Source organism: Dama dama, chromosome 10 (assembly GCF_033118175.1).
Source record: "Dama dama isolate Ldn47 chromosome 10, ASM3311817v1, whole genome shotgun sequence".
NCBI lineage: Eukaryota > Metazoa > Chordata > Mammalia > Artiodactyla > Cervidae > Dama > Dama dama.
The window spans coordinates 5,470,821-5,492,298 of record NC_083690.1 but is presented as its reverse complement, the minus strand read 5'-3'; the positions used below and the strand labels follow the sequence as shown (position 1 = coordinate 5,492,298).

The 21,478-nt window shown below is 59.7% G+C and overlaps 1 protein-coding gene across 4 annotated transcripts in view; it reads right to left on the bottom strand.

The window, feature by feature from the left end:
* Positions 1-21,478, bottom strand: part of MGRN1 (mahogunin ring finger 1) — a 36,109-nt gene that overhangs the window by 9,144 nt on the left and 5,487 nt on the right. For all 4 annotated transcript variants that reach the window (XM_061152756.1, XM_061152754.1, XM_061152755.1 and 1 more), the window contains exons 2-11: positions 13,917-14,035; positions 12,444-12,532; positions 11,765-11,911; positions 10,650-10,767; positions 6,680-6,746; positions 6,217-6,266; positions 4,604-4,651; positions 3,276-3,344; positions 2,531-2,690; positions 709-818 (exon numbers count right to left, since the gene is read on the bottom strand). In XM_061152756.1, coding sequence (XP_061008739.1) covers positions 709-818; positions 2,531-2,690; positions 3,276-3,344; positions 4,604-4,651; positions 6,217-6,266; positions 6,680-6,746; positions 10,650-10,767; positions 11,765-11,911; positions 12,444-12,532; positions 13,917-14,035 — 977 coding nt within the window. The remainder of the gene's footprint in view (positions 1-708; positions 819-2,530; positions 2,691-3,275; positions 3,345-4,603; positions 4,652-6,216; positions 6,267-6,679; positions 6,747-10,649; positions 10,768-11,764; positions 11,912-12,443; positions 12,533-13,916; positions 14,036-21,478) is intronic.

Below are 21,478 nucleotides of genomic sequence, written 5' to 3'. Positions count from 1 at the left end.
GACCCCCGGACCACTGCCCCATCCGTGGGTCTCTCCATGTCCCTTCTGCTCCTCTGCCTGCCCTTCTCTCAGCACCTCCCTGTCCACCTCCATCTCCACCCGCCTATGTCTCCCTCCCGTCTCTCTCGAGGTCCCTGAAGCCTGATCTGCCTCCCCTCATCCGCTGCAGCAAGGTCTGATCCCCGGTTCCTCAGGAGCAGGTGTGGGGGACGGCTGTGGGTGCCCTCCCGTGTGCCTGGGCAGGGGCTGGGAGAGCAGGGAGCAGGAGAGGACCACCACTGCCACGCTTAGGAGGGGAATTCCCTTCCTAAGAGCACACAACGCCCCTGGCTGTCTGGTGTGGTGAAGAGGTGACCGACACCACGACTCAGACTCAGCCAAAGGTCACCTGCGTCTCAGAACCTCATCATTGGCAGAAGCAACCTCCTCGTGGCAGCCGGCTCTCACGGGGCCTGGGCCGACCCCCCCACTCAGCCTCACCGCTGCCCCCGGGACCAGGCAGGTGAGCCAGGGGCCCTGAGAGCTGGCAGGGCACGGCCCTAAGGGCAGAGCCTGGGTAACCCCCTGCTGACCCACCAGCCCCACCGGGAGCCCTCGCTGTCCGTGAGGGCGGGGCCTGTGCAGTGGGCGGGGCTTCTTCCAGGCCCCACCCCCGCCCTCTCCAGCCCCGCCCTCTCCAGCCCCGACACAGAAGGAAGCAGCACTCACAGAATGCTCGTCGTGGTCCATGCTCTGGGCCAAAACGGGGCTGAAGGAGATGGGGGACAGGGCCCCCGGCTTCTTGCGCACCGCCCGGATCTGCAGAAGAGCCCGGAACGCTGCGGGGGAGGGGTGGATTCAGGTGGTGGGAGCGGCACCCTGAGACCCTGCTGAGTTTCGAGACCCTGACGACCACCCACCCCGCAGTGATCCGAAGAGAGGCCCGGGTTGAGGTTAAAGGAGGGGGAAAAAAAAAAGATGGGAAAGAATATAAGTAGATTCCTCCCGGTAGAAAGCCAGAGGCTCAAGGGAAACATGCCAGCTCCTTGGAATCGAATATAAGAATGACTTCCTAAAGACCATGATTCTCAGACATGAGAAATTTCAGTCAGTCCAATACAGCCAATGAAACAGATGACCACCATTCTATTTTAGTTTTCAGGTGGATGAAGAATTTGTTTTGTGAAAAGTACGGTAGTCATGAAATAATACTTGTTATCAAAAATGAAACAAATGATTTAATCACAACAAAGGCCTTCAAAATGCCTTGCCTTGGTCTCCACTGACTGTATATACAAACAACGAATGCCTTTAAGCTGGAACGCAGTTCACTAAAAACAAAAGTAAATCCAATTGGGAAACACAGTAAAATGACATGTTATTACTACGGACTTACTGAATTTGAGTTAGGTTTTTGAATATGCTAAATGCTTTCATAGGGCAAAGAGCACTTAGTTACAAAGATCAATTTCCATTATTTTAAAAAACACAAAAACCCTAGACTTTATTTTTTTTACCAGGCCTCATGGCACCAGCTTGAGGGACCTCGGTCTCCACCAGGGATTAAACCTGGGTCACAGCAGTGAAAGCCTGCAGCTCTAACCACTACGCCACCAGGGAACTCCCTGAGCTTTGCTATTTGTAAATCACACTTTCTTTTTCTCTGCCAGGGTTTCCCAAGGCCATGAATATTGATTAACTGCTCTGAAGCGTGATTTTAACATAGCTATAAACAACCCAACAGAAGAGCTTTACGGTGAACAGTCACTGACCAAAGAACTAAACGCAACAACAAAGACATATTTTTACGACCCGAATTTCAAATCTACTGATGCATTGCTTCTGAAAGCAGCAATACACCTGACAGCCGTCTATGACTGGGGGAAAAAAAAAAGCCATCCTTTATTTATTCAGAGAAAATGTCCTGCAGTGGCCACAGGAGGGCGCCCTCGATGCCCACACCCAGCACCCACTGGGACGGAGCCAGGACCCTGGAGCCACCAGCAGGACCCACGCCCTGAAGACGTTCATTCTCTGCCGGAGAATGGATGTTTCACTCAGAATTAGGCCTGACGTGACAACTTTTTCCAGATGCTCCAGGAAACGAAATTTAACTCCGTGATCATTTACACTCAGCACACTTTCCACTTTCTTGTCATGTCTTATCAGACTCATTTGAAAAGACCCTGATGCTGGGAAAGATTGAAGGAGAAAGGAGAAGCGGACGACAGAGGATGAGATGGTTGGGTGGCATCACCGACTCAAGGGACATGAGTTTGAATAAGCTCCAGGACTTGGTGATGGACAGGGAGGCCTGGCGCGCTGCGGTCCATGGGGACGCAGAGTCGGACATGACCGAGCGACTGAACTGGACTGAACTGCTCCCAGTCTGTCCCACGCACTCCCTGAAGAGAAGCTTTGCGTCGCTGATGGCCTCCATGCAGCTCCCGGCTCACATCTGCCGCCAACCCCCCCGGACCCGGCCCGACCTCCCGGAGGTGCCGCCGTGGCCGCGGGGGGCCCTGCCTGCACGCCCCGCCGCCCCACTCACGCAGCCGGCAGATGGGGCAGTTGCTGGCCTGGTAGCGCAGCGTGTCGGCGCAGGAGTTGCAGAGGCACAGGTGGCGGCAGGGCAGGATGAGCGTGTCCCGCAGGTCGGACAGGCACACCACGCACTCGCTGCTGTTGTCACTGTTCTCCTCGTCCGAGGGCTGCGGGACGTGGGCGCCCAGGTCGCTGGCTCCCGAGGCCAGGGGCCGGGGGCCTTCCCCCCCGGGGGCTGCGGGGGGCCCAGGGAAGCCCCCGGGGCAGAGGAAGGTCACCGAGGGGCAGGGCGCCCCCCATCCACCCCCCAGATAGAGAGGACTCGGGGCTCCTGTTCCCCACAATTGAGGGGCGCGGTGCCCCCACCCCCGGGCTCTGTGGGCCGCCAGGCTCCCCTCACGGGTGTCGCACTACAAGCTGAGCTGCAGCTGTGAGTGGGGAAAGGCCAGGGATGCCTGGGCGAGGTCTGGGGGCAGGAGCGGGCCCGGCGTCCCAGGCTGCCCTGACAGCCAGAGCCCAGTGATGGGAAGGAGACAGCACGTTTGCTGGAAAAAGGACAAAACGTCCCACAGACTCTGCTAACTCAAGAATGAAGGAAAAGCGATGGAGCCTGGGGTCCTGGGGCCTCCAGGGGAAGGCACAGCAGGGCCCTGGCCAGGATGGTAGCCCCAGGCAGGTCACCACCCCCAAACAGCCAGGGGAGCACAGGGGGCATGCCGGCCTGGCCCACCCGCGGGGCCGTGAGCACGCACCTTGGTCTCCTGGTTGTTCTTGTTCTCGATGCCATAGATCTCCTGCAGCAAGTAGCTAACCCGGTCCACCTGCAGGGCAGAGCAGCCTCTGGGCACCCGCCCCACCAAGGGCTCCGCTGCAACCCCCAGCCCGACACCCCCTCCCAGGGGCCGGGCTCAGTTCCTGGGGGCAGGCGTGGGCGTCTACTCTGTCCAACCGCCCACGCCCAGGGAGCAGGCACTGCTGGAGATGGGAGGGCGAAGTGCCCAGAGGAACCATGGACACGGCTCGGCCAGGTCCCGCCCGGCCCAGAGGGCGTGAAGCCAAGCTCTACTGGGCCCGGTGACCGCACCTTCTGCTCACCTTATCAGGCCCAACCCCACAGGAGAACGACTCCGGACCCTCCCGTCAACCCCCTGGCCCCCACCACACTGACCGAGTCAGGCCTTGAGCTGACTACGTTTCAAAGTGGTCTGAGTTGCTGCATTGCCCAGCACTCACAGACCACAAAGACCCTCCTGAGAGCCATGGTGTGCCGGTCAGCTCTCCTGAAACCCACGCCTAGACCACCACGGGGTCTCCTGCCCTCTGGACACCTCCAGGCATTGGCCCTGCCAGGGTTCTCTCGAGCCCTCTCTTAAAAAACTGACCACTGCCAGCCCCGGGCTGTGGCTAACATGCCTGAGCAGCGGCACCCAAGGGCAACCTGATCATCACGGCTCTGGAGAAAGACCCCATCGGGGCCCCGGTTAAACCAACCTCCAGGCTCAGCTCAGGGGGCCCTGGCCTCTAAGTCCTCACAGAGCACACCGAAGCGGGAGGCCACCATGGGTAGCTCTTCCTGGGGCTGGAACAGGGGGCTACCAACTCCAAAGAAAGGCTGCACTGGTCTACAGCTCCTATGGATGCCAAGAGATTCCATCTTTCCCTTAAATGTGGATCAAGTCGATTCAAGCCTTTATTCAACACGGACGTCGTTTCAGGAAGTTGTAAGGAGAAAGGAGGGAGACTGCAGTGTTTCTTTCTTAATTTCTTCCTTCCTTCCCTCCCTCCCCTCTCTCCTTCTGTCCATTCACACATTCAGCTAACGTTTACGCAACGCTAAGTTCAAGCTGGACAGGACTCAGGACTATAGTGGTCAACACAGGTACCGGGTGGGTATGCAGTACACACAGACAAACCCGGTGACCCTAACCTGACTTCTGAAGCCCAGGGCCCACTGCAGTGGTGTCAGCAGCTAATTCCGCAGCAGCCATGGTGGCCTTGCAGAATAACCCACAGAGACCAGAGGGTCACGTGTGTGCACGTGTCTCAAAAGGGCTCCCGGTGTTCCCTCTGACGGACTTACGATTTGCTTCTGCTTTAAAGGCTTCACGGAGAAGCTGCCGTCCATGTGCTGAGGGGGAGAAAGACCCAGACGTTAACTCAGCCATGCTCAGGCCCACCCTTGGTCAACCCACATCCCCGGCTGAAAAAAGGACAGACCCCATGAAGATTCGAGAGTCAGGCCAGGGATTCTCAAAGCAGGCCTCTGACCTCGCTTCGAAACTACCCAGAGAATCTTCTAAATATACCGCCACCTGGGTTCCACCTTGATCTACAAAACCCAACTCTCCCTGGGTAGTTGGTGCTCAAGAAGGCTCAAGTTCACCACCATCAGCCTAGTCCTGATGATGGACAGGTGCCTCCCTAGAGCAAGCAGCAGCACTTGGACAGCAAGAACTAAGACAGGTGGCACCAGCCCTCAGAAAACCTGGTCTAATTGCAAAGACGGCACGAGGACATCACGTGCCCACGTCCGCAAGGAAGCCCGAAGCTCAGAACCGTGAGGACAGCAGGTCGGGTGGGATCGGGGGAGGCACACTGCTCCAAGCCCACAGTTAATCAATCACAGAACCTGATCAGAGCTCCTGCTCCCCAAACACCCCTTCTGAGTCCCCCGAGATCGGCACCGGCCTTTTCCATAAGCCTGGTAGGTTCTGAGCGGAGTTCCTAGTATACTGCACCCCAAAAATGAGGCCGTTTCTCACGGGGCTCTAAATGCACAGCACAGAACCGAACGTCTGCCAGCGACGGCCCATCAGCAGCCAGAGCACACCTATGGGTAAACAGTCACCATCCCCTCCAACCAGGCCAGCCTGGGAGCACAGCCGGGGGGCCCAGAGAGGGAGAGGGCCGCCCCTGCCCCCCACCAGAAGGGCCTCAGGCTGGCTGGCTGACCCCCAGGGGCACCAGAAAAGGCCCGGATCACAGGGAGGAGATGGGTTCGCATGGGAGGCTCTCAGGGCTGGACACACAGGCTGAAGGAGCTGGGTCCCGCGGGACGCACAGGTCTGAGCCGGTGTCCTCGTGGGGCCCCCCCTCGGCCACCTGGGCCACAGGCTGATGCTGAAACCTGCCCGCTGCTGGCCAATGCCCACGGGAGGCGGGGGTCGGCCGTGGCCTCTGCAAACAGGGGCCACGCCCCACAACTTCCAGCAGAGCTCTCAGCGAGCAGGCACCCTGTCCCAAAGCCGCCAGGCCCTCGCTCACTGCGTGCACAGGTACACAGAACTGCCTGGCCCCCAGGAACAACAGGGCCGGCGAGAGGACCATCCCAAGACCCTGAGACTCCCTCGTGCAGAGTCGGTGGTGAGGCTGACCTTAAGTACCCCCACCACACACTGAACACATGAACAGCCAGGGCCTGGACTCGGGTCTGGGTGAGAAGAAAGGAGCAAACGCCTAAGCTCAAACAAGTGTAACGCTAATAAGCGAATCCTTACATGCAAATAGTCTCTTTCTACATGGGGCAACCCAACTCGGGGCCCCCAAGAGGGCATGAGCCTCACATCTAGGGCCATGCCAGGCAGAATATAGACCTTCGGCCACCCCACCGGCATTCACTGGGCGCCTACTGTGTGCAGGACACGACAGTAAACGGAAGGTCAGCAGGGCAGTAAGGGGTGGGACGGGACTTACCTTTTCAAAGGCGGCCAAGAGCACGTGGGCGTGGCCAGTCACTTCCACGACTGCCCGGGAGAGAGAAGGATGGTCAGAGCCGGCCTCCGCCGCCCCAGCCCCAGCCCTGGGCTTCTTCTCTCCAAGACGGTGCTTCCCCAGCTCGCAGCCTGCACACGGAGCCCACCCCACCGGGGGCCCCACGCCCACAGCAGCGGGAGGCAGGAGTCGGCGCTGTCAAGGTGCTGACGGCCTTCGCAGCTCCCCCGCGGGGTGGACACCAGCGCTGCCAGCCTGTCTGCCCTGGGCTCCGCCCCGGGGGAGCGGGGTCGTCACCACCCGTGGGCAGCGGGGCACCTGGAACCCTCAGCCTGCTAAGCCACATGGGCGCTATCTCTGGACTGAACCCCCCTCCCGCCCCTGACGGATGGGGTGGGAAGGTCCTTGGGCCTGGAAGGGGTGTTGAGGGGGAGTTGCCACTCACCGTCCCCCTCGTCCACCATGGCCTGGATGACCACTGGAAACACGCCCCGGTCCAGGTCAAAGTTCAGCTGAGGAGAGAAGGAGGGGACAGTGGTCAGAGCGAGCTGGACGGAGCGGGTGCCGTCAGCAGGGGTGTCGAGGCGGCGGGGCCAAGCAGGCGCAGACGCCCGTTCTTCTCTGCGGGAAACGGTGTAAAAGGGCACATTGTGTTCTGCGTGTAACTCGGGGCCGCCAGGGACATCTGCGCCACCTTTTCTGGAACGTCCTCACCTGCCCTCCCAGCCCTGGGACCTCACCGCTGCCCACGCGGCCCCCCGACCTGGGACCCTGGACGGTCCTGGAAACACAAGCGCTGGCGCCGGCCCCCCGCGGTGGGCGCCCCCCACACAGCAGTGTCTTCACAGCGCGGCGGCCCCCGATGAGGCCCAGCCAGGTCCGCCGTCTCCCCCACCTGCGTGGGGCGGCCTGTCTGACGCTGCTCGGTGCACCTCCAGGCACCGGGGGCCGGGGTGACCCCGCGTCTAAGCTTGGGAAGAACAGCGCCCCGCCTGGCCCCAGCAGAGACGGACACAGCATGGAGGAGCCTGCGTGGCCGTCTGGGCTCGCACAGGAGGCGCCTCTCGCCTTCCCTCCCCTCCAGCTTAAACCCGCCTGCGACCCCCACTGCCCTCCCACTGCCGGCCACGCTCCACCCACGTGTCCACCCAGTGTGGCCCCGTGTCTGCGCGCTGGCGGGGTGTCACATGGAGCCCGCGGGGCAGAGGCACTCAGGGCAGGTGCCTGGCGGGTCCCCAGCTGCGGTGGGGGACGGGGGGAGCCAGTGCTGGGACGGGGCGGACAACACAGCTGGGTTCAGGTCTGGCTCTGCACCGTGAGCCTCTGGTCCCGGTCCTGACCCAAAGACTGTGAGCTGGGAGGGCATGCGGGCCACGGCCGAAGGATGGCACGTCCCCCAAGCACCCTGGGACGCAGGCCGGGACCGCACGTCTCCCCTGGTCTCAGGCGCCAGCTGAGAGCATGGTCAGCTCAGCAGGGCACACCCGTCCTACCAACATGGGACCCGGCACGCAGCCATCCAGCTTTTCATGATCGATGCCAGTAAGTTCCTGGTTTTCATAAGCCAGACTGAGGTGCTTCTGCCACTTCTGAACAAAGGAGTCCCGACAGAGACCCGGCTCTGAAGGCCCCGCGGCCTCCCTGGTGCTCCCGCGAGCACTCAGCACCCAACACGGGACATCTGGCCAACAAACGGGCTCTGCAAACCCCGAGGGTGACTACACTGGCTGGCCCGGGGCTGAGCCGGGGACTGGGGTGACGACGACAGGGCACCTCGACGCCCCGCCCCCCAGACACCAGGACCTGGCGGGGGGGACCCAGGGAGTGTCGGCACCCAGAGAGCAAGGACCACCTCCCCTGAAACTCCTGCTCCCCAGAGCTCAGCACGAGTCACCAGCCAGAGCCAGGCCCGCGGGGAGAGGACAGACATCCGCCCACCCAGAGGATCTGCAGGAGATGGTTCTTTTCTTAAAATTTTTTTTTCTATCGTGCCAAACGGCATGTGGGATCTTAGTTCCCTGACCAGGGATGGAACCCACACCCCCTGTGGTGGAAGCATGGAGTCTTAACCACTGGACCACCAGGGAAGTCCCGGGAGATGTGGATTTTTAATGCAGGGGGCAAGGCTTTCTTAGGGAAAACGGGGGCCAGGTGAGGAGCTGGAGCAGCAATGAAGGCCAGAGGGAATCCCGCTAGACTCTGCTGTCACAGAGGAGCCACTGGACAAGGGTCTGCAAGCCCCAGGCCAGACGGACACCGGGAAACGGGGAAAGCAAGGGGGTAGGGGAGGAGGGGATGCGGCTGTGACTGAAATAAACAGAGGCCCATGAGGAGCTGGTGGGGAAACTTTGAAGAAGCCCCACCAGCCACAAGGAGACCTGTAACTGACTTGGAAAGACCACAATGTGGTCCAGGAATAAAATAAAACAATGCATGTACGTGGCAGGGGGCCACGGGGGAAATCTCTATACCTTCCTCTTAATTTTGTTGTGAACCTAAAATCACTCTAAAAAAGCCTTTAAAAAGCAAACTAAAACAAAGATAAATGAAAACACACTTCCAAAGACTTGCATGCAAACGTTCACGACAGCATCATTCATGACAGTCAAAAGGTGGAAACAACCCAAACATCAGTCAGCCGGTGAACGGACAAACAAAATACGGTCACGTCCATCCAGCGGGACGTTATTCGATCACACAAAGGGATGAAGTACCAATACGTGCTACAATATGGATACAATGTGGACAAGCCTTGAAGACACGATGCTGAGTGACAGAAGCCAGACACGAAACGTCACACTGTGTACAAATGCCTTCATGAGAAATGCCCAGGACAGACAAATCAGAAGAGACAGGAAGCGGATGAGTGGATACCAGGGGCTGGAGGAGGAAGGAGGCGGGACTGCTAATGGGCAGAGGGTTTCTCTTGGGGGTGACGATCATGTTCTGGAGCTAATAAGGCAGTGATGACAGCCACACAAGTCTGTGAAAACAGTCAATTCCACCCAACTGTACACAGGTTTCCCAGGTGGTGCTAGAGGTAAAGAACTCGCCTGCCAATGCAGGAGATGTAAAGAGATGTGGGTTCAATCCCTGGGTCGGGAAGATCCCCTGGAGGAGGGCATGGCAACCCACTCCAGTATTCTTGTCTGGAGAATCCCATGGTCAGAGGAGCCTGGCGGGTTACAGTCCATGGGGTCGCAAAGAGTCGAACACAACTGAAGCAACTTAGCACACATGAATATTGTTATTATCTTTAAATAAGCAAATCTGGGGAAAAACAGCTTAAAAAAGGGAGGATGGCCAGGTCTCTGATGCTACGATGCTCGCAGCCGAGGGGATGTCTGGCTGTGTCTGGAGGCGCTTTCAGTGTCACTACTGCAGCAAGAGATGCTCCTGACACCTGGCGAGTGGGGGCCAGGAACGGTGTCCCCACCTGACCCAAACGTCAACAGCACCGAGGCTGAGAAACCCCGGCACAAAGGAGAAGCCCGGGTTTGGTGCCAGAGTATCTGTCACGTCTCTAACACCTGCCAACGCCCCCTTCCAAGCCCTCAGCAGGCAAGGACGTCACGCCAGGACGTGACAGCCTGGCCCTGTCCCCCATACAGCCTAACTTCCGGAACCTTCTGTCTGCAGCAGAGCTGAGCCGTTTCCCAGCTACAGTGATGACTGATGAAGTTTCCACTTAAAAACAATACACGTAACAGAGGGAGTCATGGGCGTGACTGTGAGTGGGAGCAGGGCTTCCCTCCGGGTGATGAGAATGTCCCAGAACTGCCTGACGGTCACGCCCTGTGAACCGTCTGTCGCTGACGTAAGCCTATGCTGTGTGTATTTTATCACAGAAAAAATACGTGCAAGGGGCCCTGCCTGGCAGTCCAGTGGTTAAGACTCTGCACTTCCAATGAAGGGGGCACAGGTTCGATCCCTGGTCAGGGAAGGAAGATCCCACATGCTGCACAGTGCGACGAAAACAGACAAAAAACCACATGTGAGAAAAACTGAGCAGATTCCAAGAACGTGTCAGCTGAGTTAATAATCAGAAAAGGAGAGATGAGGACAGGGTCCCAGGATAACAGCGCTGGACAGGTCGAGTGTCCACGCCCTGGACCCACCAGGCCACATGCTGACAAGTCAGGGATGTGGTTCCCTGACGCCCCAAGGGAGGAAAAGGGGGCGCCCCCGGGGAGCACTCAAGGCCAGCTTGACAGGGAGCCTCTAACGGCGGCAATCATCCCGTCCAGACAACGCCCAGATGGACCGCGCTCCACAGTCCAGGGGCTGGCGGGGTCCAGACCCCGGTCAGCAGCCACAGCTGACGCTCACCAACCGCCGAGGAATCTGAGCAACAGGCCACTGCACTGGACCCCGTCCCGGGCAGGAACATGGGGCCCAGCCCTGAGGCTCGTTACCTCGTCATCCTTCCACTCCGAGAAGTCGATCTTGAAGGAGGGCAGGGAGAACTGCTGGCTCACGCCGCGCTTGTAGTGGACGGTCTCGGACTGCAGGGCTGGGCTCTTGGGGCTGTACCTAAGGGGCCGCATGAGAAAGGATGGTGAGACGCGCTGCCGACCCGAGCCGGCACCCACCCCCTTCCCAAGCTGGGCTGCCCCTCTGCCTGCAGCTTTCATGGTTTGTGCGCTTTTCTGAATGAATGGGGGACAAAAAATGCACAGTGACCCCCGTCCCCTGCCTCATGCTTGCTCCCAGCCACCTGCTTCTCTGCCCCGTCTGCAACCCCGGAAGTCAAGGCATAATCACACCTGCAGGTGCAGAGTTATTTTTTAATGCCCAGGCTGCAGTCCACCTGCACTCTGCTCACGTGCCCGAAGCTGTCCCACAGACATCACAGAATCAGATGCCGTGTTCTCAGGACCCTGCGTGGGCTCCACCGCAGTTTTACACTGACTGATGGGATCAGACCCCCACTGGCGGACACCGGGAGGTCACCAGCATCTTACTATTCCAACATCTTGACCATGTATGCGAGCACGTCCCCCAGAAAAACTCCCAGAAAAGGAACAACCGGGTCAGGCAGCATACACACTTCTCATCCTAATAAAACCCGGGCTTCCCCCTCCGCAGGGGTCCCACACACAACCCTCACCTGTCTCCCTCCGCCCCACCCACACCTGCTGTCCCTGGGGCCTCACTCCGTCTCCAGGACAAAGGACACTCTTGAGGGTCTGCTGTGAGACTGGCCCCGGGGATGGGGGCGGGGGCAGGGGCTGTTACATGATCAGGGACTCAAAGCCTGAGATCTCAGAGCACTGACCACTCCGCCCCCGACCAAATCTGGCCTCCGAGGGGACTCCTCCAGCAGGACTGGGGTGGGTACGTGTCTGCGGGCCCCGCCAGGGGTCTGGCCCTGCAGCCTGGAGGCAGCCCCGCCACAGTCTTGCTGAAGTTGCAGACTTCGGACTCTTGGGGCCAGCAGGACCCTTATTTCAAATAAAACCTCCGACAGCTCAAGGACAGGACACAGACACAGCAGGGCGCCTGGGCCCGGAGCCGCAGGGGGACTCACGCTGCAGTCCCGTTCAGGAACTCCTCCACTGCCTGGCAGTAGACGGTGATGGCCACCCGGGCGTCGGCGTCGAAGGTGAACTCCAGGCTGTAGAGGACGCGGGGCTTCTCGCCGTCCTCAGTGGGGCTGTCGGCACCGTCCTTGTACCTGCGGGGGACACAGAGGGACAGGGCAGGTGAGGGGCCATGCCCCACCTTTCGGGGAACGTGGAGGCCATGCCGCGCTTGGACAACGAGGCCCAACGTTGCAGGGTCCCCCTTCCCTTGCCTCCTGCCCCAGGAAGGGAGGCTGACGCGTCCTCATGGTTTGGGGACAGCCCAGGCGCCTCTGGTCTCCCAGGTTGGAGGCGGTTTCTCAGCCCCCCAAGGTCTGGACTGCATCACCCAGCGTGGTGGGGGCGTCCTGTGAGCTGTGGGGTGCTGAGCAGCACCCTGATTCCTGCTTGCCAGGGGCCAGAGGGACTGCCCCCGCCACCCCCAGTTGTGACAACCAAGACTGTGCCCAGACCTGGCCCACGGCCCAGGGGCACAGTCGCCGGCTGAGACCCTGGGTTACAGGCTGCAGCGCCCCGCCCTCAGCCGGGGCAGCTCTGATTCCATGCCTGATTCTGCACATGGGCAGGCGGGCCAGGAACCACTCTCTCCCAAGTGCAGGGCACCCCTGGGGCGGGGGGGCCCACCTCACGAGCCGGAGGGAGTCTTTGCGGATGTTCACCAGGCTTCTCAGCGTCTTCACGGGCTCGTGGGGTGCGGGCGTGACATAAGGGAACTAGGAGGGAAAGAGAATTGCATCCCGCTCAGCGGAGGAAGAAAACAGGGATTCATCGAGGCGACGGTCACAGCCCTGCCAGGTCACCCCGGGGCCCTCACACCAACCACAGGACAGCACCACCCTCATCCGCATCCGAGGAACCACAGGTGATGCAGCCAGCACGGGGCACGGCTGTGACCAGAACCGCCCCGAGCTGTCTGGGTCCCCAGTTCTGGGAAGGACCCTCTGCGGAGTCCCTGGGGCAGAGGTTAGGGCTGGGCCAGGACAACGGTCAGTACAGATTCAGGTGGGGACACGTGCGCGCGCGCGCGTGCTGTCTCTCTCTCTCTCTCACACACACACACACACACACACACACAAAAGTCTCTGGAAGGCGTGGGAGTGAGGTCAGTCTTGGTGACAACACAGTCTTGGGAAACGCTGTCACTGGGAAGCCAGGTAACGGGCACCCAGCATGTCTGCATCAATGCAGGTGATGCTACGGTGGTCTCAAAACGCAAGTCACATGGGACAACAGGTCTGCAGGAGGCCTGCGGGCCAGGCCCCGCGTCAGCGCCGAGGCTGCAGGACACAGAGGCAGGTCCTGCCTGCTGCCGTGGACGCGGGAGGGTGGGCAGCTCAGCGGGGCGTGGAGGCCCCGCCAGCTCTGCGAGTGCGGGGCCGGCGCTCTGGGTCCCGGGCCCTCGCCCCCATCACTTAAAAGAATCAAGACTTTGTGTCAACCACAAGGCAGCTCCACGGCTACGACAGCCCACAACTCAGCAGCCTTAGGGGCCGAGTCATGACTCCTGAGAGAGGGTCCCCCGCCTGACCCCCTCCTGGTGCCGGGCACCATCATCTCAGGACGCAAAACCCAGGGCAGGTAGGTCCCTGCTCAGCAACCCCCCAGACCCTCGTTCTCTCGCTTTCTGCTCTCCATCCATCGGATGCTCTCTTATCATCTGCACCCCTCCTGCTAAACCCCTGCCTCCAGCCCCTGGGAGAGTCCTGGGCACAAGGCAGGTGCCACAAGGGCTGAGAATGAAGGAAAAACAGCGCAAGAAGTCACTTCTCTGGGGACTCATGGGGGCAAACTTGCAGAAATGGCGCTGGCCATTTTTCTGCGTTTCTGTTTGGATCTCATCTCTCGCCCACTGGTCCATGGAATGTGGACGACCTTTTCTCTCTTTAAAGACAGTCACCCGTGGGGCCTGGGATGAAATCCAGAGACTGGACATGCCAGGTTCAGGGATGACTGCTCTGTCCCCAGGTACCCGCCCTCAGCCCAGGCCTCCCGCACGCGTCTGGATGGCACCTCTGTCCCACGGGGAGGAGACCTGGTGACCACTGGCAGTTGGCAGCCTCGCCACGCCACCCACATGCCCAGCCCACCGAGACCTACCTGGACTGGGCGATTGCCCAGGAAGTTCAGGTCCATGTTCTCTCCAAAGAGGTAACCTTCGGGGTGGGGGGTGTCGAATTTCTCACCTCCCATGAAAAAGTGTGATGCGAAGTAGTTTCCTGGGGAAAAGCAGATGCGGCTGGAGACGACGAGGCCCAGCACGGGCCCCTGGGAGCACCTCTCGGCCCAGCAGCCCCTCCACCGGCCCGGGCGCCCCCTCCCCGCTCAGGGACTCATCCCGCTCCGACACCGCTTCCTTCTGCAGCAGGTTGAGCTCTGCGCCCGGCAAAGACATGTCCTGGCCCCAACCCCGGCACCTGTGTGCCTGACCTTGTATAGAGATACGTGCAGGTGTAAGTTAAGTTCAGAGGTCGGACAGGACGCAGGTCCTAAAGCCAGAGACACCGGCCTCTAAGAGAAAGAGGGCGAGGTGGACACAGACACATAGAGCGGAGCAGACACTGGAGTGAGGCAGCCAGAAGGCGAGGGAGCCCAGAGCTGCCGGAAGCTGGGGGGAAGGAAGGAGCCTTTTGCAGAGCCTTCAGAAAAAACAACCCTGTGGACACTCGGTTTTGGATCTCTGGCCTCCAGAGCAGTGAGCATAAATTCTGCTGCCTTAAATCACCGGGTCTGAGGCACCTCACTACAGCAGCCACAGGAAACAAGTGGGCTTCCCTGGAGGCTCAGACGGTAAAGAATCTGCCTGCAATGCAGGAGACCAGGGTTCGATCCCTGGGCCAGGAAGATCCCCTGGAGAAGGAAACGGCAACCTGCTCCAGTGTTCTTGCCAGGAGAATCTGGTGGGCAGAGGAGCCAGGCGGACTGCAGCCCATTGGGTCACAGAGTCGGACCTGACTAAGCGACTAAGACACACACACACACCCCGGAAACGAGTACACCTTCTCTGACCCCCACACTAAGTCAGCACCCTGCTCCACCTCAAATCTGAACTCCAAGGACCTTTTTCACTTCAGCACTGACCACAGTCTAAACCGTGTGGATCTGAGTTATCTCCTTCCTGCCCAACTCCCCGCAGGAGACCTGAGGCTAAATATCCCCAGAATGCACACATGCACGCTAAGTCGCTTCAGTCATGTCCGACTCTGTGCGACCCCAATGACGGCAGCCCACCAGGCTCCTCTGTCCCTGGGATTCTCCAGGCAAGAATACTGGAGTGGGTTGCCGTGAATACCTAAGCACTAAATCCACATTTCTTATAAAAATAGATGGATACAGGGCCTCGGACACGGGTCAGCTTCAAAGGACTGAGCTCACAGCCTCGCTGGGGAAAGGCTGGAAGTCCCACCTCTCCCAAGCTCTCCAATCTGATACCTGCCCACTGTCTCCCTTTTCTCTCTGGCACAGAGAAAGGCAGGGTGACCACAGGGCCCTGTGGATTCTGTGAGCCAGAGGGAATTCTGGGCCCTCGAGCTCTGCTGGGTGCCCTGCGTGGATCCCAGTGTCCCTCCTAAGAAACGCAGCCTTGGTTACAGGGGACACAGCCAAGGCTGCCTAGGCCGGAAGGCTCAGAACCAGGAGTCCAGCCTAGTGGCTCCGCCGGGAGAGAACCCAGACAGGATGTATGAGGCCACGGTGTACTCACAGCCCATGTGTGGACCAGGAACCAGAGTAAACCGCAGTGAGAGAAAAGGAATACAGTGGTGACAAGTTAAATAAACATAACACCCCTGGTTTTACGGAACATCATATGTATGTGCTCACTCGTCATGTCCAACTCTTTGTGACCCCGTGGACTCTAGCTCACCAGGCTCCTCTGTCCACAGAAGTCTCCAGGCAAGAATATTGGACTGAGTTGCCATCTCCTTCTCCAGGAGATCTTCCCGACCCAGGGACAGAACCCAGGTCTGCTACATTCCCACCCGCAATGTAAGAAGGCTCCCTCTTCTCCACACCATTTCCAGCCTTTGCTGTTATATCAACTGTGTGTGAAAGTTGCTCAGTCGTGTCCGACTCTTTGCGACCCCATGGACTGTATAGTTCATGGAATTCAACTATACCAACTACAGAGTATCAACTGTAGTTTTTAAAATTATGGCTAAAACAAATCCACGCCTCTGTCCCCTCTCTGCTGTGGGGCCGAGACACACTCGGCCTCAGACGGCTCACCCCACCTCTGCCCAAGGGACTCAGACTCTGCCCTACTTACAGGCGTCCCAGTGACCTGGATGACAGAGAGAGACCATGAGAGCCCTTCCCGGGAGGCTCCCGGGACCCCTGCACTCCACCATTTTCCTTGACACACGTCAGCCGTGGAAGGACAGGGCAGGTGTGAAGCCTACCCATGTTCACCGTCTTCCAGGATGAGGAAAATCATGGCTGTTTCCATGACAACCCGTGGAGGCGGGCAGCAGACTTCTGGGGTTCCTTTCTGTGTTGTGTGTTCACTTTCACACGTCTGGCTGTGCACGTGTGTGTGACCATCATTTACAAATGAAAATTGGAAACATTCTAGTTTCTTAAAGGAACTAACCCTGCTAAGGAGCTAGGTGCCAGGACATGCAAAAATCTCCTTGGGATCAGAGTCAAAAGGCAAAGTGCTGGTCAACGTGGAGAGTGAGCCGGACTCAAGTGAATGAAAGGGTTGGGCAGGATCCACACCAAACAGTCAGGCATCTTTGACGAGGTGCAGAGAGAGTGGGAACGTAAACCACCACCCTCTATGTTCTCCCCAAAACATTGGCTATGCACCCAGAGTGCTATCAAAACCTGAGTTTATCAAGAGACCAGAGTCTGAGACCCCACTGCAGAGTGAATGTTTGTGTCCACCCCCCCCAAATTCACATGTTGAAACCCAAGCCCCAACGTGATGGTGTCAGGACGTGGGGCCTTCGGGAGGTGATCGTGTCATGAGGACGGAGCGCTGATGAACAGGGTCAGTGCCCTTGTAAACGAGGCCCCACAGAGCAGCACCCCCCCCCCCGCCACGTGGGGACACAGAAGGCGGTTGTCTGAAAACCCGGAAGAGGGCCCCCCAGACAAGGAATTTGCTAGCACTCTGCGTTCCAGCAGCCCCAGGGGATGAGGACAGACCCCTGGACCCACGTGTGTGCACACATGCTCAGGCGCTCAGTCACACTTTACAAAGGTCACTTCATTAATATAAACTCAGCTGTGGTTGCAAAGGGTCTGTTTAGAAGATTAAAAGACACCCATTACATGGTATCACTCTTCCCCAAGGAAGTTCCAAGGATTTGAGGAATTCTGTGCCAGAAACAGATGAAGACCAAATATATATTTCTTATTATAAATCACGACGCCCCTGCCAGAGAAACTGTGATATGGACTGAGACACCCGGGGGCCCTGTTAAGAAACGCAACTGCCCTGGAACCTGGGAGGCCAGATGGGGGCTTCACTGAGCTGCCCGGGAGTCTGTCCCACTCGGACAGAGGGGAGCAGGAAAGGCAAGAAGGCCAGGAACAGTCCATCCGTTCCACCGGCCGAAAATCCTTTTCGCTGTACCACCGCACAGAAGTTCCTGGTTTGCTGACACCCGCTGCTGACACCCCCCCAGCCGGGCCTGCCCCCCAGGGGTCAGGACGGCACCGTCTGCAGAAAGGGCTGACCGCGGAAAGCCTCTCCAGGCCCATGAGATCACCCGCCAGGTGAGGGACAGCCCCTCGGACTTCGAACCTCTGCCGCAAAACTCAGAGGAGCCGGAACCCTGGGCCCACCCGCCGTGGTGGCCTGCTCAAGGATTCCCCAGAGTCGCGGTCACACGCATGCACGGAACAGCTCCTCTGCTCCCCACGCTCGGGCTGGGGGACTCGGTGCAGCCCAACCTCCTGCGGCTCGGCGTCCCCACTGCGGGTAATAGGAGGCCTCGGTCAACAACACCGGCTGCGGATGGAGGGCCGCTGGGAACACCCTGACAACAGAAGGAGCCGATCGTGCAAAGAAGCTTCACGTGGGTGAGTAGACACCGGATAAACAGCGGTACTTCCTGGCCTCCCTGCCACACCAAAGCCGTACCAGAGTGGACAAGGTAAGTGAAAAGCTCGTACCCGCCCTCCATGGAGGGAAGAACAGTGAGTGAGAAGGGTTCTGACCGAGCAAAGCCTCCGCTTTGCTGAATCCCCACCTCTTTCGGGGGGAGGCGTCCTCTCCAGCTCACACACACACCTCTTTTCTGGACACGGCCTCCGCATGCGGAGCTGGGCCCCGGCGGGCACCAGCACACGCAAGTCCCAGCCGCTGACACAGCTGGGGGCTGCCGCGGTCACCTGACTGTGCCGGGCCGTCCTCAGATTCAGCCCCCACCCATGGGAGCTGGCCCAGGACCGCAGGACTTGGTCCCTGAGGGCCCCTGGGGGTGAAGCCGACTCTGTGCCTGGCGACACGGAGGCCAGGGCAGACGGGGCTCCGTTGTCTCCTCCTCCTGGCCTCCCGGGCTGGGATCCCCATCCTGGGTTCCGGAGACCGCCCCCGCCCCGGCTGTCAGTGCGTGTTCCCCTTGGCAGAGCTGGTGTAAACGCCAGTCAGTCTCCAGAGAACTCACAACGAAATAAACAGCATTCAGGAACACGCTCCTGCCACTGAGTGAGGAGAGAGCAAATCCAGTATTATTTTTTTTAAATATGCAAAAGATCCCACAAAAAGAGGAAGACAAATGAATGGTAATCTATATACAAAAACATACCCAGTCTAAGTAAAAATAAATAAATTAAAACTGCCACAAGATATCCATGGTTAATACTAAAAGGAAAAGCGACAGAACAGGACACACACGCACGCACGCGTGCACGCGTGCACACACACGCACGGTGAGGAAGCAGAATCCCTGCAGCTCTGGTGGGGGTGTGAACAGGCTCCCACCACACTGCAAAAGCTTCGGACTCCGCACACACGCCACCTGAGGGGGCCAGACCCACGGCCAGGAATGGAAACAGCCCCAGAGGGACGGGCACTCGGGGTCGTCAGGACCGGACACAGCAAACAGCGTGGTGGCTGCCGGGGGCTGGGGGAGGCAGCGACGGGACGGAGTTTCAGCTCCACAGGAGGACGACGGTGGGGCTGGCCACACGGCCGTGGGTGCGTGCTGAATGCCTCTGAACTACACACTTACACTGGGGAGGATGGCAACCGTCACGTGGAATTCACTGCAATTATTTTAAAAAGTGAAAAAGCCAAGGGCTCCCAAGGAAATCAGACTGGTGGGCACAGAAGCCAGTGACAAGAGTGTCCTCAGCGGCATCATTCACGAGCCCGAACTGGAGCCCCCCCAGCGCCCCCCATGCGAGCTCACGGCTGAACCCACAGATGCCGGGGCGTCACGTGGCAGCGACAGGAAACTGGCTGCCGCCCCGCTCACAGCCTCAGCCTTCGCGTCGCCCGACGTGAGCCAAGAGCGCCCGCTTCCCTTTGTACCAAGTTCAGGAGCAGGCACGACTCACCTCCGCTGGAGCCCGAGCGGGCCTCCCAGGGAGCGGGGCAGAGACTGGGGGGGGGGGGGCACCGGGGCTTCAGGGTCTGCGGCTGCTCGTATGTGACACTGAGCGCGGACATGTGTGCACACACCGCAAGTTTCCGCAGCACTGAACACAGTTCCTCCTTTCGGGTCCTCCTAAAGCACCGAGGGCATCCGGTCACTCAGGGCCATCGCAGAATTGCAGGGACGGGACCCCCGGGTAACAGAAAGTGGAGACTATCTGAACAGTGGACCCCAGGGCTGACGGGGGGAGCCAGCACCCTCTCTGGGGGCCAACATCTCAGGCACTGGGCACCCAGGACCAAGCCGACACCGCATGGGATGAACAGATGAGAAACTACTGTTCCGCAGCCGTGCCCGGCTCCCAGCTCAGGGACAGTCAGCCTGTGATTTCTAGACAGCGAGGGACCCCCACTCTGCTCCACGCCATCGACTCGTCTGTAGACGGCTGGGGTGCGGGCCAGGCAGGGGTGGGCTGGGCTCCCCCAGCTCCCAGAAGCCGGGCAGACGCCGGGGCAGCTGGCAGAACTGAGCGATTCCACTGCTGTTCACTGAGCCCGCACCCAACGTGCGGGGGCAGCACGCAAGGCCCACTGCCCCTCGTTTCACAAAATAACACAGAAACGTGAGGCTCGACGCCTGTACCAGACCACACGGAAACACACGGGAACGGCCCACTGGACGGGGCTCCGAGCCGGTGTCTGGCCACCGGCCCCCAGCTGGGGGGTGAGGCAGGCGGCGGTGGTCACTGCCCGGCAGGTCATCCAGGAAGTGCAGGACTTTCCCAGGAAGCTGCCAGGCCTGGGAACACTCGGGCCAAGGCCGGGTCCCACCCACCAGCTCCCATGGACTTGCGGAGTCTGGACTGAGGGGCCCGGGCACCAGAGGTTAACTTAACCCTAGAGGCGCGGAAGTGGGGCCTCAGAGCAGGCGACCAACCGGGCCATGGTCACGGGGCAGCTCAGGGCGCAAGGCCTCTGGACCCCAAATCCAGGGCCCCTCCTGCCACGGCTCCACAGGCAGGAGGCGACTCCCTCTCCCAAGGCTGGGCCGAGCTCCGCCTGTGCCCACCCTGTGTGTGTGGTCACCATAGCAAGGCCACCCCAACCGTGAGGAAGTACACACCCGTGCCCCTTCGACCCTGGGTAGCCGGGCCCTCCACGCCACGGCCAAGCTCCAGGCACGGGACGAAAAGCCCACCAGTCAGCCAGCCTGCCCAGCACAAGCCCAGGCTTCCTCCCCTGGTGCCAGCTGGGGGGGCAGCACAGCGGAGCCCAGGAGCCACGTAAAGGATGCGCAGACCCCCAGGCCCCCAGAACCCCGAGGGCAGGCAACACAGCGAACCGCAACGGGCAGAGGGCACAAGCATCCACCGCAGGCTTCCAAACCCAAGCGACCCACGGCTTCTCCTTCAGGGAGATAGGCCCTTGGATGCCCACTGCCACCTGCAAGGGTTTTTGTTTCCGCTTTTACCTAAAGCAGAAAGGTTCATTGTTGCTCTTTAACAAAAAATGTTAACAACCGAAGTTCGGAAAATACAGCTTCTTTACACAGCTCTTTCAATGACAGAATCCAAACCGAGTTCACGTGAGCTGAAGCTCAGAACTGGCTCTGCCTTATGAACGGTGCAGGGGGCACGATGCCAGCAGCGATGGCACGGGGCTCTGAGCAGGAAGGTGAGGCCACCGAGGGCGGGTGCGCCTCTTCCCCAGCCCTGCCCCTCCACCACCAACCTCGGGGCTCTGCACAGAGGCTCACTGCCCCGGGACAATGATGGGGCCCAGGGACCCAGAGGGTCCCCTGGGGGCAGAGAGAGTCCTCCCTCGTCTGGAACGCTTGCCTTGGTTCTTTCCTTTAGACACCAAACTAACCAGAGTCAGCAAGGCCCCACCCAGAAAGGGCAAACCCAGGCAGCAGCGGTCACGAGCAGACACCTCTAGATGCCACCAACATAGAAGCACACACCCAAAGTCTCCTGGCATGCACAGCGGGCCCCTCATTGCGTGGTGGCGGGCCCAGAAGTCCATGGACCCCCGGCTGCCACCCCAGGGAATAAGATGCAGCCCAGCGACTTCTCTGGTGGTCCAGTGGCTAAGTCTCCGAGCTCCCAATGCC